General features: G+C 38.5%; 1 protein-coding gene across 4 annotated transcripts in view; it reads left to right on the top strand.

Annotated features, from left to right (window-relative positions):
• TMEM200A (transmembrane protein 200A) overlaps positions 1–18,632 on the top strand; it is a 71,583-nt gene extending 52,951 nt beyond the window's left edge. For all 4 annotated transcript variants that reach the window (XM_068551539.1, XM_068551540.1, XM_068551541.1 and 1 more), the window contains one exon: positions 15,667–18,632. In XM_068551539.1, the coding sequence (XP_068407640.1) occupies positions 15,683–17,158 (1,476 nt within the window). In that variant the 5' untranslated portion in view covers positions 15,667–15,682 and the 3' untranslated portion in view covers positions 17,159–18,632. The remainder of the gene's footprint in view (positions 1–15,666) is intronic.
• Positions 18,633–18,976: the final 344 nt, after the last annotated feature.

Below are 18,976 nucleotides of genomic sequence, written 5' to 3'. Positions count from 1 at the left end.
AAAAATAAAAGCTAACAAATAAAAGCCTTTTGCTGACATTTCCTTAGTTTATACTTCTCATCTGATACTTCAGGTGAAAAGTGAAATCTTTAAGCTGATTGGGTTTTAAAATATTATCTATAAGTTTAGGGTAATAGGAGTCAGTTTTTCATATCCTTAGTTTTGGAGCTAGATGGTCAAATCTGTAATGATAAAAAGATAAAATACCAAAACTTATGCCTCAAAGTAATAAGATATATAAGAAGCTAAATAGATTAAGTGTTGCCATCAAGCAGCAAGTGTTACTTGCTTTGGGGGATATTTGATCTTTCTTTTATCTATGTATTGGGTGATGTGGTATTTGGGTATTTGTGGTATTTGGTTTTGTTTTTGGTTTTTTGGTTGTTTTTTTTTTTGAGGAACTTGATTACTTCCACATACGATCTTGATAATTTTTATGTAAGTGGTTCTTATAAAGGTTAGAAGCTGAACTCATTTTGTCATCACCAACAATCGCAAGTTATTGAGGGCGTGGCACTATGCCGTGCAATTCAGAGATGCATATAATTTCTTTCTTTAAATAATGTATTTTTTCTTTAAATGACACGTTTGTTTTTTCTTTAAATAATGTATTTTTCATCACTACATCCTAAATTCACGATCGTAAACTCTTCTTTCTCCCCCTCATCTCCTTGTTTTCTCTCAACATTTCCAATTATGCCTCCTTCCCCTAATCCTATTTCTGTTAACAAGCAATACGATTGAAGGAGAAATCACATGATTTTAAGCTAAACAGATCTGGACTTGAAATCTTGCTCTTCTACTTCCTGGCTGTGAGGTGTTGAGCAAATTACTTACCCTATCTGAGCCTCAGTGAAATGGTACAGCTTTTCCTCTCTCACAGACTTTTTCTGAAGATTAAATACGATAATATGTATTGTCCTAAAAAAAAAATCAGAGCTCAATAAGCACTAGTACCTTTCTCATTTTTAATTTTTTATTCTTTTCTCAATTTACATCCTCTCCCCCAAAGTCTCCAGATAAATCATTTGAACTTCTTGGCAGTTCTCTTGGAAAAGATTCAGGATAAAACTTTTTCCCTTCTTTCTGGGATTCATTAGTATTAAAAAGTCACCACTTAACTAACATCTCCTTCGATCTCAGTAAGTCTGTAGACCTTAGTTTAGTCAACTTTGTTCCATTTAAATCTGAATGAATCCTAAAATGACTTTTTAAGCAGGACATAGTCCTCAACTATTTTATGAGAAGGAATTACTATCTGAGATCACAGGTCCAGCAGGGGAGCTATGATGGTGACTAGTGTCTCCATCAAGCAAGGCTTAAGGATTTTACCACTGAATTCTGCGTTCTGCTTGGGGATTGCTGACAGAAAGTGATACTACTTGGGTCTAAATCTCCAATCAGTCTGACTTCATGCAGGTCCACTTGTGGCTTATCTTCCTTCTGTTTTCTCTGCTGGAAATTCCTCTCTGCCTCTCTGCTTTCCCTCCTCCCTTCTTTTAAGACATCTTAAGGGTCACCTTCTTAATGAAACCTCTCCTGCTCATTCCCTCCCCAACCCCAAGGTCATTATCTCCTTTTGACCTTCTCTATGCCCCATGAATACTTCCGTCATTGTGCCTGGAACACTTCTTAGTACTTGCTTGTCCCCTTGCTCTAGGCGCTCAGTCCAATAAGAGCACAGAGGATGTCAGATTCACTTCAGAGCTTTGGACATAGTCGGTGTTCAACTGGAAGAATTAGGACTGTTATTTGATTACTTAATTACTAGATTTCATTATCTTATGCAGATTTTAGGAAGAAAGGATAGTCCTCGTTATCATTCAAAAAGTAATACAAAAATAATCCAGACTCCCTATAAATATATGGTTTAAAGCAAAGGATATTGAAGCCTGAATAAGCTGACTGATTACTTCAATTCTCTATACCATTTTCATTTTGAAAACACAGCCAGTTCTTCAGGAGGTAATGTCATGGCTACAGAAATTGTATAGTCAGAACTGGAGTTGGAAATCTTGTAAGATAGTTACTTACGTACAAATTGCATGTCTTCTTGAACTCTTAGCTCATTGGTGTGAGGGGGATGTTGATAACTACTTTTCATAGTTATTGTGAGGATTTAATGAGCCAATATGAGAAAAAGCCAACAAATGTTTGGTTAAACTCCAAAAGGATACAGATAAAATCTGTGGTACAGCATGTAACTACAGCCAATCAAAAAAAAAAAAAATAGAGTACAGAAGCAAAAATTTACTGCTATAACCCTACTAGTATTTGATTTTGGTGGAAAAAAATCAAGATTGAAGGCATTTTAAAACTCAGATTGAAGTCATGTGAATTTATAGGAAAGCTCACCCTTGGCATAAACTCATCTTAAATAAGCCCCAGGGTTGTTAATGCCTTGAAGAAAAGTTCAATGTAAATATACCTTCTTTAGGTTCAGATTAAGCAGAGAAAAGGCACGTATGAGGTAATCCTTGAGTGCAAGGGTGGTCTCCTGCCTGCCACCCCACCCAGCTCCTGCCATAAGGCCCTGCCCAGACAGACCCTCACACTGGGATGACTCATGAGTCTCTGTAGACACTGGGCTGTGCTGCACACAAAGGATGAAACAGGGTAAATGGAGGGGACAGAACAGAGATTTCACTGCAGAGCATGAAAATTAAATAAAATTCAGTCTTGCTCCGTCATCTTTACGAGGAGATGAATATAAATCAGGTTAAGTGGAAGACCCCTTTCCGGAGCCCCAGCCCAGTTTCCCTCTCATAATGAAGCTGAAGATCTCTGTCCAGCCTTGGTGGCTGCATGCTTTATGAGAATAATAATGTTGAAGTTGCCAGATAATCTCCATAAGAAACTCATTTGCATAATTGAATCAAAGTTGGAAGGTGAGAGTAACCAAAGGCTCTCAGCAAGGACTGAGCTCTGGGGAAAGAAATCAAGCCACACCCCCTCTGAAAGCCAGAAGGGAGTTGTGTGAATAGGTCAGGATGGCCCAGGCACAGAGAAAGCTGATCAATCCTGATAAAAGATTTGCTTTACAATATACAGCATTATCCTTGAGCATGTTCTAGATTATAAATTGTTTAAAGGCAGATTCATGCTTTAATTCATGCTTTATGTTGCCTTGCACCCAGTAAATGCAAGTGTTGCCCAGGTAGGTAAGAATTGTTTTCTGTGCTTCAAGATTATGATGTACCATAAGTAAATCTTTCATTCCTGAATTTCTGGTTTACTCTGGTTAGTGATTTTCGCCATTTCGTATTTTTTTAAGTTCTGCATTTTTGCCTCAAAGGCTACATTACACCTGTTTTTAAATTAGCAAGTCCACAGAATTACCCAAATGTCTATCGGGTTGGCCTACTTTTTATCTTATTTGACAAGTTACAGCATCCTTTTTTTTTTTTGCTCTGTATTTAATTAGAGTCCCAAAATGGAAATGAAATAAAAGCAGTGCACGCTCCTTGCAAAAACGTGAATAATTTGGATATGTAGAAAGTGAGCATTCTGTTAGGTATCCCCCGCAATCCCACTCTTCAAACATAAGCACCGTTAACAGTGAGGTTGCCTCCTGCGTTATTTCAGTGCATATTCAAACACGTCTGTATGTTTGACATCAACAGGCCTGGACTCTTATTTCTGTTGTAAAATCTCAAAAATATGATGTGAAAAATTTTCTTTATTGGTCTATATCAATCATTTTTGATATCTGCATAATATTCTATTATACAGATGCAGCACAATCTTCTGTTGATGAACCTTTAAGTTATTTCCAAGCTGTTGCCATTACTGTAGCACTGAATGCATGATTTTATGTGTACTTCTGCAAGTCTTTCTAAAGGATGTCTTCATAGAAGTGAAATGGGGGCGTGGCAAGGGGAATGGACAGTTAAACTTTGGAAAGTCATTCCCAAATTAACCTCAAAAAAGTACCAATTTGTCCTCTCATTGCCAGCTTATTAGAGTTTATTTTCTTACACTTCACCAATAAGGGGCATAATCAATCCCTCTTTTTTTCATTTTTGTCAATTAGTAAGTAAAGTTATAACTTTACTTTTGATATTGCTTTAGTTTGCATTTCTTTGCTTGCTACTGAGTTGCCCTTTTCATTTGTTAACTGGACATTTGTATTTTTTTCTTCTGTGAATTGACTATTAATGTCTTTTGTCCATTTTTCTCTTGGATTGCTATCTCTCACAGGAAATTATCAATGAAGCAAACCATTCTAAAGTATAACTGATATTTGAAGCTAAAAATATCTCAAGCATGATCCCCAAATACCCTACCCTTGTAGAAAGTCGTAATGTGCCTGTATAATGTTTTTAGAAACACGGTTTTATCCCCCGTTGATGTTAGGTTAGGTCTCTCTTGAATCATTTTTACTGCTAAGCATTCTTTCCAGTCTTTTTCATATTCCTGACATTTCATACAGTCTATCATTCTTCTCAACTTTTCCCTTTTAGCTAATATATTTAGAGTCAGGATTTGTAGATGATTCAGTCATCCCAGCAACCCCAGGAGGACAATTCCTGTCCTTATATAAATGTTTTTTTAAAAGACGAGATGAAAAGAAGTAAGGACCTTTAAGGAAATATACAGGAGTTGTTCACTTTCAGATAGTTAATGTTTGCACTAATAATCCGTAATTTTCTCCCCCAATACGTTTCTCCATCTTGTCCTCCACTTTTCCCACCTTTCCCTCTTCCTTCTTTTCTGCCCTTTGCCCATTTTCTCTGTCTTCCTCTCCCTCAGCAGCTCTGAATCAGTTAATTTTGTCTCCTGGAATTCTAGGTAAAAACTCTCAGTTAAAGCAGGCACTGATTGGTACTTTTTCAGGGGTGAAACAGTAGGCATTCCCATTCAATAGGAGTGAGGCAAGGATGTCCACGTCATTCCTGTTGTGTACTTGCTTACCTTTGCTCTCTGGGTAGTGGGGGATAGTTAGATAATAGCAATTGTAGGTTTAAAATTGGGAAAAGGGAGGCCAAAATATATCTGGATGACATAATTATATTTCTAGAACTAAGAGAATGAACTGAAAAGTTTTTTATTTAAGTGAGCGAGTTCAGTAAAGTAGGTTAGTACTAAATTAATGTACAAAAATCAGTAGCCTTCCTACATCCAAACAACAATCACTTGAAGATAGAAATGATACTGACAGAAAACACACCAATGTGCAATAGAAACCCAGTGACAACATACCCAAGAAATAAAAAGTAACAAAAATTAAGAAAGATCTATGTTTAAAAAAAATATAACATAAAATAAAACTTTTTAGATAAAATGCTGCTGTGGTATAATAATGCCAAGTTTCCCTATATTTATGTAGAAATTTAGCACGATCCCAATAAAAATACTAACCGGATTTTTAAAAATCAAATTCTAAAGTTCATAGGCACATAAAATGTGTAACAATAGACAAGAAGCTTTTGGCAAAGGAGAATGAGAATGGACTAATCTTATCAGATATTCAAATATGTATTTTAATACAAATGGTAATTAAATCAGTTTGCTTCTGGCAAACTAATAGACTGATTAATGGAACAGAATGGTAAGTCTTTTTTTTTTTTGAATTTTATTTTACTTATTTTTTTATACAGCAGGTTCTTATTATTTATCCATTTTATACATATTAGTGTATATATGTCAGTCCCTTAATATTGATCCATATGCACATGAGATTTGGTATATAGTACTGATACATGAAAGTAATATGTAATGGAAGTAGCATTTCAAACCGAGAAAGGAGTGACTGATTACCTGTCAACAAAGTAGATCCCTATCTCAGTTCTTAAACAAAAAGGAATTCCAGATACATCAGAATATTAAAATGGAAGATAATTGGCATATAAAATTATTAGAAGAAAACATGGGAAAAATTTTAATATAATCTAACATTGAAGAAGGTCTTTCTAATGATTATATGAGGCCATCAATCAACATACTGATAAGGTTAATCGCATAGAATTGAAATCTTCTGTTTGGTTAAAGATACAATGAAAAAAAGTAAAAATATAAATTAAATATGTTTGCCAGGCATATCACTACCAGAGAGCTGATTTTTAAACAGCTTGTATAAATCAATTGTGAAAAACCAAATGAGAAAATATTCTCCCCCCTCTCTGGAAATAGCTAGGAGAAATCCAACACTGTGCTTACCTCTGGGAAGGGGAACTAGAGAAAACAGGGGTGGGAGAGACTTCTTCACTTTGTGCTGTTGGGTTTTTACCTTGAGCGCAAGTTAATTCCCAAATAGAGAAGATAAGAGAAACACAGACTGGCCAACAAATCCTTTTTTTTCAACTGGAAGCCTAAAAATATGTTTTCCTCAATTCCCCTTGCTGCCACTAACCTGTACAAATAGGAGAAGAGAGGGAAGAAAATGAAAATAAAAATAGTTACATGCATTCCCACTGCCTCCTGTATTTTTTTTTTTCAGTACGTTTATCAATAGTAGAGTTTCTCTAAAGGACCTGTGGAATATGTCCCCTAAATGCTAAGGGACTCTTGTATTTCCAAGCTTAATAGATTCTTTTTTAGTGTGAGTTGTGGAGTTTGGTCTTGCCATCCCTCACAAGGCCTCTCTTCCTACCACTTTCTATTTTGCCTGAAAGGCAATCCTGCTCAGATTTTACTTATGGGAAAAAAAAGTAAATTCTCTAGATGGACTTTGAACTACTTCCTAATGTTTTTCTAGGGTTTTAAAAATGCTATGTAGCTTAGAGCTACTGTCAGTTGGAAAACTTTATAAGAAATTTGATGTACTGCGGTACTGTTACCGTGGATTAAAAGATGACATGGCTCACTGCTAGTTTAGATGGTGTTTTTGCTCTGGTGGGAGGTGGTTCCTTCTTTACAGTAAAGAAGGCAAGACCTTTTGCATCCTTAACGGTATTGGCACAGCTGTGTTACATGCAAAACTGACAGACGTATACAAGATATTGGCTAGAAAGTGGAGCAACTGGGATTGAAACTTCCTACTGCCCTCCAGCTTTTCCCCTTGCCCTATAGGAATGTCAGCATGTGTTTGGATTTTCCAGGCATTTAAAATCACTGGAGAGGACATTACCACTTTTTAGAGTCTCACTTTCCAATATTGTCTTCAAAAACACGGTCACCCTACCTGTAAGTGAAGTTATGAAATATGCTCTCCTGCAGAGGAGGGATCCATATAAAAAGTCCAATTTGTGATTTTAAATACTTCAGCTCTTTATGCAGGAATATCTCAGCTAACTTCCTGCATCTTAGTAAATTTGTGACTTCTTTAGTGATAGCTTCTTTACACCAATTTCAAGTCGACTTCCTGTCAGGAAACAAAGTGAACAGGGAGTGTGACAGTCCTTCTAAGGACTCGTCCAGATTTGAAGAATTGGGATCCAGGGCGGGGAGTATATTTCTACTTTGAGGAAAGAGGTTCTGATTTCTTCTGTTCCTGCGGAAAATGTCTCCCACTGGCTCTCAGCAGAGTTTTTTTCTAACAGCTCATTATGGATCTGTTATTTGGCCTCCTGAAGACTTTTGTGTTCCATGGGCTTCCTGGCTTTTAGCCCTTGGAAAGAAATTGTTCCACGTCATTGTTACACAGCTCATAATTGGTTTAGGCCCATATTTTACAGTTTGTCAGGCTGGCAGGTTATGAAAGCATCAGTAACAAAGAACATATATAGATTTCCAAGTGCATTTTCCGTTCCTAGCATTTTCTGCATGTCTAGGAAGTACTTGTCCATAAAATGATATTTTATCTTTAATGACTGGGTATCATGCTGCTAATTATCAAAAAATTCTGTATTTCCCTTTAGTTCTAGCATTCGTGTGGAAGTAGAGCTATACTAAGTATTAAGAAACCGTTCTCTCCATGGTAGGCCAGCAAAGGTCTTCAGAATGTACATAAAATCATAGCTTAAACTTTTTGTCACAAAATTCACATTTTGTAAATTTTCACTTTATGTCACCCTTTCAGCATCTTCTCTAGTTCTCATATCCCCAACCCATATTCTTCATTTTCAATCTGTTTTATGTCCGGGTGTCCCAGTGGAAACAGAATGGTGCTTGCAGAATTGATCAGATTATTCAGACATATGATTTAATTGCATCACTAAGTAAAAACATCACATGAACTGGTTTGGGTTTTTCTACCTTGTTTTTATTATTGCTATTATTTTTTGACAGAGACAAGTCTCCAAATCTCAACAAATAGAATGAATTGAAAAGAAAATCATGCTTTATTCTTTCTGTAACATATCTCCCACCTGTCTCTCTCTTACATACACTCAACTCTTCTTTGCAACCACCAAATTATTTATGCTTCTGCCACTAAAATACACAGATGCCACTCAGATAATTTTTGACTCTAAATCCCAGGACAAACTTGCAGTCATAATTTCCTTCCCATGTACAGTGACCCATCGTTAATTATTTAACTCAATATATTAAAATATGTTTTTAGTTTGCCTACCTGAGCAATGAAAGGGTTAATAATAATAAACAACGAAGAGTTAATAGCTATTGTTTATTGAGAAATTACTGTAATCAACACTATAGTGAACACTTTATATGCTTCATTTTATCCTCAAGAAGACCTTAAAATCAGACACAGCTGACATCACTGATATAGTCCTTCGTTCCCAGACACTGAGCTGTGCTTTGCATTTATCATTTCCTTTGCTTTACAGCAACCTTATTGGTACTCTCCTCATTTTACAGATGAGGAAACTGAGGCTTCAAAGGTTGAGCCAGTTTTTCAAGGATGGCTCTTAAGTGCTGTGTAGGGATTCAAGTCCCCCCAGGTCTTCTGCCCCCAGTGTACTGTATCCTCTGTATTAAAGACGGGTTTTGCCATTTTATACATGAAGAAACTGAGAGGAGAAAAGTTTAAAACAACATGCCCAAGGTTGCAAGGCTATCAAGTGATGAAGCAATGGTGTGAACCCCTGTCTTTCTGATTTCAAGGCCCATGTGCAAAACCATTACGCTACACATTAAAAAATGATTTCTGTTCTATTCTTATTTTTTAAACTTTAATATGATTGAGCTATCTGTCACCCATAGGCATTTTCTCTTTCAACTCTGGTAAAGATATAGATTAGAAATCCTCCTCTAAAAGTTTAAGATGTCTCTACAAGGAAGAAAGTCCTAAAACTGTTCTAGCTTGAACAGAAAATATTTCCGTCTGTCACATCTGTGGATACCACATGGGGTTTTAATATAATGCTTTTGTTTGGTCCTGAAGGCATAGATTAATTTTCACTTCCTTTTGGCAGATAGCCTCACTGTCTGGCAACTTTTTAAACCTCGAGATTAGAATAAAAATTCAAAGTATACATAAGACAGTATCAAATATATTTAAAATAATAGGCACACTTCAGCTGAGAAGATGAAGAAAAACTGTAGGGCGAGGACTCTTGTGAAATAGGAAAAAGAATGACTTAGAATCTGCATGGCCAACTCCTGCTGATGCACCAGGTCTCCATGACCTGCTGCTGTTTCTTGGAAGCTTCCCTTGATTCCTCCAGATAGTGTGGAAGAGCATTCTCTAGTATAGCTCCATCAGAGCAATTCATTCATTCTACTTTAAACGTGTACTTTGACTGCTTTCCCACTGGACCCCATACTCCTTGAAATCAAGGATCGGGTCTTATTATCTTTGTGTCCCTAGTTACTAGCATATTTCAGTCATAGTCAAGCCTTCATCAAGGCAGTTCGCAGTCAACAAATAAACTTGCTGAGCACTTAACTACATTCTAGGCACTGAGCGAGGCATTGGAAGATAGCATGAAAAATAATACAAAGAGGAATGTCTAACCAAGAATGAACATTGGCCTGGGAGTCTGAAAACTTAAATTCCAATCCTATTCTTTCTGCTAATTCATTGTTAGATCTTAGACAACATTCCTGTTTTTAGCTGGCTAAAAGGAATGTCTGGATTCAAAGTCTTCTAAAGCTTTCAACTCTGCAAGTCTATTTACTTACCTTTACCTTAGATATGAGCATATGAATGCATTTAGAATCACATGTGGTGTAAAACAGGCTCACGTGTGGTCAGAACAGTAGGTTAAAAACTTGTATGGATTAGGGCTATGAAAAGCAAATTCCAGAATGTGCTTAAACTTGTAAAAAGGGTAAAGGACAACAACAATAAGGCTTTTAGAATTACAATCAGAGCAAGAACAGGAGAGGATAAACCTGACAGTTAGATGGGATGGTGTAGCGTTGATACGTGATACACAGGCAGAAATCCTCCTAGCCAAGGAGAAAGAGCTTTCAGCTGAAAGGTGTAGAATAAACATGGTCCAGAGGGGAGATGAGCCCAAGGTAGACGAGTAGATGTTAAGTGTGCTTGAAAGAATGCAAGGGTCTGCGTCTGTAGTGAGAAAGGTAGCAAATGAGATTGAATTCCTCCTGATGACTTCTGAGCTCTACGACGAGTGGGTACGATGGCAAAGGCTTGGAGACAGCCCAACAGGATCCTGGTTTGCACAGTGGAGAAGCAGGTGTGTTGTGCGAAATTTAAGCTGCCGATCTTTATAGCTGTTGCTAGAAAAATTGTAGCTGATTTATGAACACTGAGAATGCAAAATAGGACGATTGATATGTAGCTAAAAGTTAACCCGAACTAACTTTTTGTTTTGGTTTGTGCTGTTAACAGAAGAATATCTGTCTTTTAGCTTGGCATTTGACAAAATCGTGATATCTCTTTGGAGAATATGGAAACACTGAGTGTAGCTGACCCTCTCGTTAGGCTAGTTGAATGACCTCCTCAAAAAAATAGCTGCTAATCATTATATTCTTTAGGCCAGGACACATAGTTTGAGCCCTATATCTACTACAGTACCAGATATCAGTTTTTACTGATTTCATGAATGAATATTTACATAAATTAGCAATGTCCACCTAGGAGGAGGTCTCTAGGGGAATACCAAAGGGCTTTCTTCAAGTTTCAGAAGTTTGGGTGAAGCCTTGGATCCAGAGAGACTGATAAACCAAAACTCTGTGCCCAAGTTAACAAAATGAAATTCAGTGTAGAAAAATTCTTCACTTGGATTTTTGAGGAAATAAGCCCCAGCCCTACCCTATACAGGATGGTAGAGTAAGGAGGGGAGTCGGGGTGGAGAGTGGTCTGTTCTGAGTCTGCACCTTCATATGCTGAAGGTGATCTAGACAGATGTGAGAGGCCAATGCTCACCCAAGGATGGGTCTTCATCCTCATCTACTCCCCATGAAATGGAAATGGAAGTCAGTTGGTTCATAGTCACAGTTTTAAAGGCACAAAGCATTCTTTAGGGTCTCGTGTTCTGGCAGAAACAGGAATCAAAATAAGAAAACGGACAGGGAAAGAAGACCTCAAGCAAAAGCAAATTTAGAGCAAATTTAGAGGCCCATCCCCATCTCAAATTCTGTAAGAGCATACGCTCTGGAGCCACCTCTGAGCTGTGTGACCTTAGGCAAGTCACCTAAACTCTCTGAGCCTCAGTTTTCTCATCTGCAAAATAGAGATCATAATGATTGTGTCCACCTCCGGAATTGCTGTGAGAATAAATATGTTCTTATACCTAAAACACTTAGAGTAGTGCCTGACTATGAGCAGTGTGTGTTAGCTATTATTACTATTATTGTTATTGTTATTATTAAAACTTAGAAGGATGCAATGATTTGTTACAAGAAGAAGACTGTAGTTAATGGGGTCCCTATACTCCAATCCCAGCAAATCACCAGCAAAAAAAAAAGTCGTAATGGGCTTCCCTGGTGGCGCAGTGGTTGAGAATCTGCCTGCCAATGCAGGGAACACGGGTTCAAGCCCAGGTCTGGGAAGATCCCACGTGCCGCGGAGCAACTAAGCCCGTGAGCCACAACTACTGAGCCTGCGCGTCTGGAGCCTGTGCCCCGCAACAAGAGAGGCCGCGACAGTGAAAGGCCCGCGCACCGCGATGAAGAGTGGCCCCCGCTCGCCGCAACTAGAGAAAGCCCTCGCACAGAAACGAAGACCCAACACAGCCAAAAATAAATAAATAAATAAATATTAAAAAAAAAAAGTCGTAAAAGTGTAGGATGGAAGAGATGTGGCTTTGCAGCATAAATAAAGAAGTAGACTTAATTTGTTTTTGCATGTACTGAACACATTGGACCAAGCTGACATTGCAGTTTGAAGATGCCGAGGCCTGTGCGTTCACTGCCTCTAGGTTTTATAGTTTCACTAAATTTCTTATTGCAAAGCTGCCTTTAGCATCCTCATGTTATTTCCCAATATCAGTCCCTCATTACGGCTTTCATCTACAAGTTGAGATTAATTTTCCTAAGATGACAACAACTGGGTTTTGCATCTTCCTCCAGCTCCATCGAGTGTGAGTGTAGCATTCAAGCATTCGGCAATGACTCCTGCTCCCTCCCGAGACCTGGCCTTCCCCTTCCTCTCTAGCCTCGCCTGGTTCCCTCCCTCAGTGCCACGCTGTGTGCCAAAGGCTGGGCAGAGCTCTGTTCCCCAGCCTTTCTTTTTCTTGACCTTACCCGATGTGCCATTCACTTGATTTTTTTACTGTGATAAATGTTAGCATGCTCTTGCCTGCATGAAGCCTGCTGTAAAGGTCCTCCCTGATTGAAACTTTTATTCTAGGGGTTACCACGTTATGTTCTATGTCGGTGTATGAGCCCCTTCATTAGCTTTCAAGCTCTTTGAAGCAGGGACCGAGTTTGCGCACTTTTGCTTTCCCAACTCAGGGTCAGTTTGGGACCCTGAATCCCCAAAGAGGCTCACTTAGTGTTCAGTTGCCTTGATTGGAACTGAGGGACGACACTGACACCCACCCTGAGCTTGCCGATCCTTGGGCGTGTTGGTGCCCCTGTCCGGCTGGCCAGGGCCGACTGGCTGAAGAAGCTGTGTGAGCCTCCGCCTCCCCCTCATTCTCATCTCGATTTATAAACTCCTCCAGGATCCTCCCTTCGCTCACACTCTTAAGCGGCCCTTGCTTTTTCTTCCCGTCTCTTCCGACTGGCTTTGCTTGCTCACAAAAGAGCCCACTCACTCACTGCACTTTGCCACCTTCTCTCCTCATCTGGATTTCTCTTCCAGCCTCTTTTCCTCTATCAGCTTCAGGAATAGAAAATGGCATCACTAGCAGAAAATGTTTTCCCAAGTTGGGGAGGGCTAGGAATGTGTATGGAATGGGAATTCACCGAGGTGGCTTTTAAACCAGATGCGAGTCTTTTGCCCTTGTTTTCATTCTATTCAGAAAGAGTTTAGACAAAATTCCGATCCTGCCATTATGGAAATAATTGAGTTAGATGGCTCCTATGTAATCTAAGCATTTTTTTCAAGAGCTGGAAACTGTTTTTGGTTCAAGAAAACGTAGGTTGACACTCAGCTTTGTTTTAGCCAAGGTTTGGGAAAGGTTCTAAGCTACGGTATGTATACTTTGATAAATTTCGCAGACTAGAGCTATGGGTTATAATATGGTTTGTTCTTCCAATATTCAACTACTTTAATCTAACTTAGAATTCCAACAAAGGCTGGATTTACTCACCAGCCAGTTCAGCTAGCTAAAACTGTAGATACCATCCACGACCCTGTTAAGGACAATTCAAAAATCATAAATAGAAATTCAAAAGGAGAGCTTGATTTTGCAAGACAGAATTCGATGCCGTGAAGCAACCCTCTCAGAAATTTGCCAGAGACCTTGTGGGTCTTAAAATATTCTCTGTTTTCTACCAGCCAGATTTGGCAGCTTGAGAGCTATTCATCACAAATAATGACAAATATTTTACCAAGTCACAAAATGTTGCTTTTTATTTTGGTATTAAATTTGTTCAAATTTTTAACTAGGAAAGTTAGTATAGTAATATTATGATTATATAGCAAATCTCAGGAAAAGTATTACTCCCTTACTGAGCAGTTTAGCAAATATCTCTTGACACTAGCTATGTGTAAGGTATTATATTAAATACTTCTGATAAAAAAAATGTGGATTGAACTTGATGTTTGACCACAAGAAGTGGAAGAACTAAGACATTATAATATGGTGAGTGCCATAGAACACTTGCTAAAATGCTGTGAGGAATGGACTCGTGTAGGAGTTTGCTTAGTGAATTAGAGAAGGCTTTATAAAGGAAGTGGAATATCAGCTTCAGTGATCAGCCAGATGATAATATGTGAAATATGTGAAAAGGGGGATCTAAACAGATGAAACATTATTAACGGAGTCTCAGAAATAGTATAGTATGAAGTACAGGCAATATGGTTGCGTTTTAGTTTTTATAAATGAAAGAGAGCAGTTGGAGATGAAGCTAAATTCAGTAGTTGAATTCATGGGTTTGAAATCCCAGATTAAAACTTTGGTAGGTAGTGGGGAATATTTTATCCATTCTTCCACTCTTTAAACAACATCAGAACTGTATTTTAGGATAATTAATCTGCCCTCAGCGTGTAAGCTTGATTGTGGAGGAAGAGAAATGGAGTTTGGAAGACCAGTTGGGAAGTTATTATAATGGTCTGGTAAGAGTTCAAAGACCTGCACTAGTCTGGGAAGAGCAGGATGGGAATGAAGGGGTAGAATTGAGAGACATTCTATAGTGAAAATTTCTAGGAGTTAGAACCTGATTGGAAGGTGAGAGGAAGAAGGAAGGGAGGAGTCAAAGATAACTATGGAGAGTCAAGCCTGAGAACTGAGAGCATTGAAAAAGTCAGACAAGTCAAGTAGTGTGGGTAGAAGGTGAGTCCAGCTCTGTGTGTTGTGGGATGGAAGGTGAGTTCAGCTTTGCTGTAGGAGCATGAAGGTACATATATATGTCCCCCAATGGAGAGCTGGAAATGTGAAATTGAAACTCAGGCTACAGTTTGAAATAGACTTGGGACTCATTAGCTTAAAGGAAATGGTGGAAACCGTGGGAGGGAAAATGAATACCAAGGGGAACCATAAAGAGAAGATGGCCAAGGACAGGACACTGGAGGGAAGGTGGTCTACTTTTGGGTGAGAGAAGATGAGCCAAAATCGAAATAGTCAGTGAGGTCAGGGAAGAGCCAGAAGACTTAGCATCATAAAAAGCTGGACAAGAGAGAGTTTCAAGAAAGGAAGGGTCAGGTAATATCCATGGAAAGAGAGAAGCGAGGAAGATGAGAATTGAGCAGGAGAAATTAAACGTGGTAGGTAAGAGTTCATTGGTGACTTTCACAAGAATGGTCTTAGAACTGTGAGTTGCTGGAATGTATTCTATTTGTAAATCTAGAGGTTGTTTGGGGCCTATTAAGTGTTCTGGATTTTTCTGTTTCTTTAAAATAACAGATAATGAAGGATGATGTGTGTGTGAGAGAGAGAGACAGAGGCAGAGACAGAGAATATGTGTATCTTGTGACCAAGGAACTGTTTTATATAATAAGTGATAAAATTATTTAAGTCAAATATACCTTGAGCTCACATTTCATTAATAATAGAAACACTAATTCTGGCAAAAAAGGAAATCTCCAGAATTTTACATTAGTCAATAAACAAAACAATACCCAAATTAAAGACTTATTCCTCGGGCCCCATTGCATTACATGAAACAATAACAACAACAATATACAGCATTGGCCAAAATGTTCGTTCGGGCTTTTCCATAATGTCTTATATAAACAATTGCTGAACTGCTGTGCATACCTCAGAACATACTTAGATTGTCATCTTTTTCTCTTCTTTTCAGAATAAAAGACTGAACTATGATAGCAACTGGTGGAGTGATAACTGGCCTGGCCGCCTTGAAGAGGCAAGACTCTGCCAGATCGCAGCATCATGTCAACCTCAGCCCGTCGCCTGCTGCCCAGGAGAAGAAACCGGTCAGGCGTCGACCTCGGGCCGATGTCGTGGTTGTTCGCGGCAAGATCCGGCTTTATTCCCCATCTGGTTTCTTCCTCATTTTAGGAGTCCTTATCTCCATTGTAGGGATCGCAATGGCAGTCCTTGGATATTGGCCTCAAAAAGAAAGTTTTATCGATGCTGAGACGACATTGTCAACAAACGAAACTCAGGTCATCCGGAGCCAAGGTGGCGTGGTGGTCCGCTTCTTTGAGCAGCATTTGCATTCTGATAACATGAAAATGCTTGGCCCTTTCACAATGGGGATTGGCATTTTCATTTTCATTTGTGCTAACGCCATTCTTCACGAGAACCGTGACAAAGAAACAAAAGTCATACATATGAGGGATATCTATTCCACAGTCATCGACATCCACACGCTAAGAATCAAGGAGCAAAAGCATATGAATGGCATCTACCCTGGTTTAATGGGGGAAACGGAAGTAAAACAGAATGGGCACTCCTGTGCCTCGAGACTGGCAGCAAACACCATTGCTTCTTTTTCAGGTTTTAGGAGCAGTTTTCGGATGGACAGTTCTGTTGAGGAGGATGAGCTGGTGATAAATGAAAGTAAGAGTTTTGGACACCTTATGCCACCTTTGCTCTCTGACAGCTCTAACTCTGTTTGTGGCCTCTGTCCACCTCCTTCCCAGACAACTGATGATAAGACCAGTGGCCCTAAGAAATGTGAAACCAAGTCAATTGTGTCATCGTCCATCAGTACTTTTACATTGCCTGTGATCAAACTTAATAATTGCGTTATCGATGAGCCCAGTATAGACAACATCACTGAGGATGCTGATAACCTCAAAAGTAGGTCGAGGAATTTGTCAATGGACTCCCTGATGGTCCCTTTGCCCAATACCAGTCAGTCCTTCCAGCCAGTCAGTATGATGATCCCAAGGAATAATTCCATTGGGGAGTCGCTGTCAAGTCAGTACAAGTCCTCTGTGGCCCTTGGACCTGGGGCTGGACAGCTCTTGTCTCCTGGGGATGCCAGAAGACAGTTTGGGTCCAACACATCCTTGCATTTGCTCTCGTCACATTCGAAATCCTTAGACTTAGACCGGGGTCACTCCACCTTAACCGTTCAGGCAGAACAACGGAAACATCCAAGTTGGCCTCGGTTGGATCGAAGCAACAGCAAAGGATACATGAAACTAGAGAACAAAGAGGACCCGATGGAGAGGCTGCTTGTACCCCAAGCTGCAATCAAGAAAGACTTTACCAATAAGGAGAAGCTTCTTATGATTTCAAGATCTCACAATAATTTGAGTTTTGAACACGATGAGTTTTTGAGTAACAACTTGAAGCGGGGTACTTCTGAAACAAGGTTTTAATGTTGAAAAAATATCTTATTTTACAAGGCTATATATTCTAAACCTATTTTCACCAGTGTTCCCTTGTTAAAGCCTTGGTTATAAGCCTTTTTAATCAAATGGTTTGTAGTGTATTAGACCTGGCTGCTTAATTCTGTAATGGAGATGGTTATATGTTTGGATTACTTAGGATTGCAGTACTCTATATTACTACATATGAATTTATTTTTTTCCATTCCCTTGAAAGCATGGGCTCTTTCATTAATACGAATACAAAATACTTCCATCCAAATTAAAGTTCCTATTCTTTACTTTAAAGTTCTTTCATTGATGGTCATATTCATAGAGCAAAGTGTCCAGTTTAGAAAAGGCAGGGTACCAAAGTGTAGACTAGAAGTGCCAAATTCAATGCAAATCTTAGGTGTCATTTTCTGAAAAGTTGCTTTTATATAGGATTGGTTAAATTATTTAAAAAGAAAAAGATCTAGCTTCTGTGCGAGCTAAATAATGTGAATTGGTTAAATTGGCTTAGTTCTGAGTAGCTAATTGACAGGAATTGGTTGAGTTGGTTGTGACTAGTACCCTGAGCTCTAGCTAGGTAGTATTTTTTTCAAAATCAGTTCTATTTTAGTGATATTTTATTAAGAAACCATGTATTCAAGAGCCATGGCTGAGAATGCCAGATATTCTTAGGGGTAAATATCAAAATGCTCAGCTATAACTTTAGATATTCAGAATCAAAATTTCTTTGCAACTGACTTGAAAAATGAATGAACCAATTTAGTGTTTAGAAGTGCTATCTTGAAATAATTACATATATGAAGAAAAGATTGACTAATGAATGAAAATACATGCTAGTTAATGCTAACTAGTCTCAGTACCTCTTCCTAGCCGTCTCTCTTATCATCTAATACCCACTCACTCCCACATCCTTGTTTTCCCCCAATATTTTTTAGATCCTGTTATTTGGAAGATAATCAGCTACCCTTGACATTTCTTTTATCTTTGCATATCACTAAGTTGGTGGTTGAAGAAAATTTAGTCCTTGATACATTGCCTTGAAATTTACCTTATGCTAGAAAGCCTTATGATAACTCCAAAGACTTTCTTATGGTGTAATAAATATTTTGGATTGTGGTTCTCAGTTATTGAAGATAATAAATATTAAAATGGATTTTCCATCAGAAAATTTTCATGTTTTCCGTTAAGGTAACCTAATTTTAAAAAGTTGTTTAACGGAATACTCAGGATATTTTACAAGTTTTTCCCAATGCATACACATTTCTGAACATCAGTATTGCAGTTGTTTTGGAAGAGGAGAAGGACGATATCTTTGTATTTGTAGCTCCCCACAATTCCACCTTGTATTAGCATCACGAGCTTCCTTGGACTGAGGCACAGTGTTACTTGTTAGAACATCAAGCCTGTGTATTGTAATGGAGTGGGCTTAATACTTTACGATAAAGCATTTAATAAACCTCCAGTCTTAATACAAGTGTGTGTTCTTCATACATTTCTATTATTTTTTGAATAAAATACATTTCTGTTCAAAGTACCATTTTTCAAACTTTCAGATACATTCTACTGAAGGTGCTTGATACCCTAACATCTGCACTGGGTACTCTGGCTTTTTTATTTTGCTTCTGTTAGGTTAAAGAGCTAGGTCCATCCACCTGTTGTATTAAGCTATTTTCATATTTTGTTATTTGGATGTGATGGTTAATTTTATGTGTCAAGTTGACTGGGCTAAGGGATGTCCAGATTTCTAGGTGTGTCTGCTAGGGTGTTTCCCGAAGAGACTAGCACTTGAATTGGTAGACTGAGTAAAGATAATTGCCC

This window comes from Eschrichtius robustus, chromosome 9, assembly GCF_028021215.1.
Source record: "Eschrichtius robustus isolate mEscRob2 chromosome 9, mEscRob2.pri, whole genome shotgun sequence".
Taxonomy (NCBI): domain Eukaryota; kingdom Metazoa; phylum Chordata; class Mammalia; order Artiodactyla; family Eschrichtiidae; genus Eschrichtius; species Eschrichtius robustus.
This window is presented reverse-complemented; position numbering and strand designations above follow the sequence as displayed.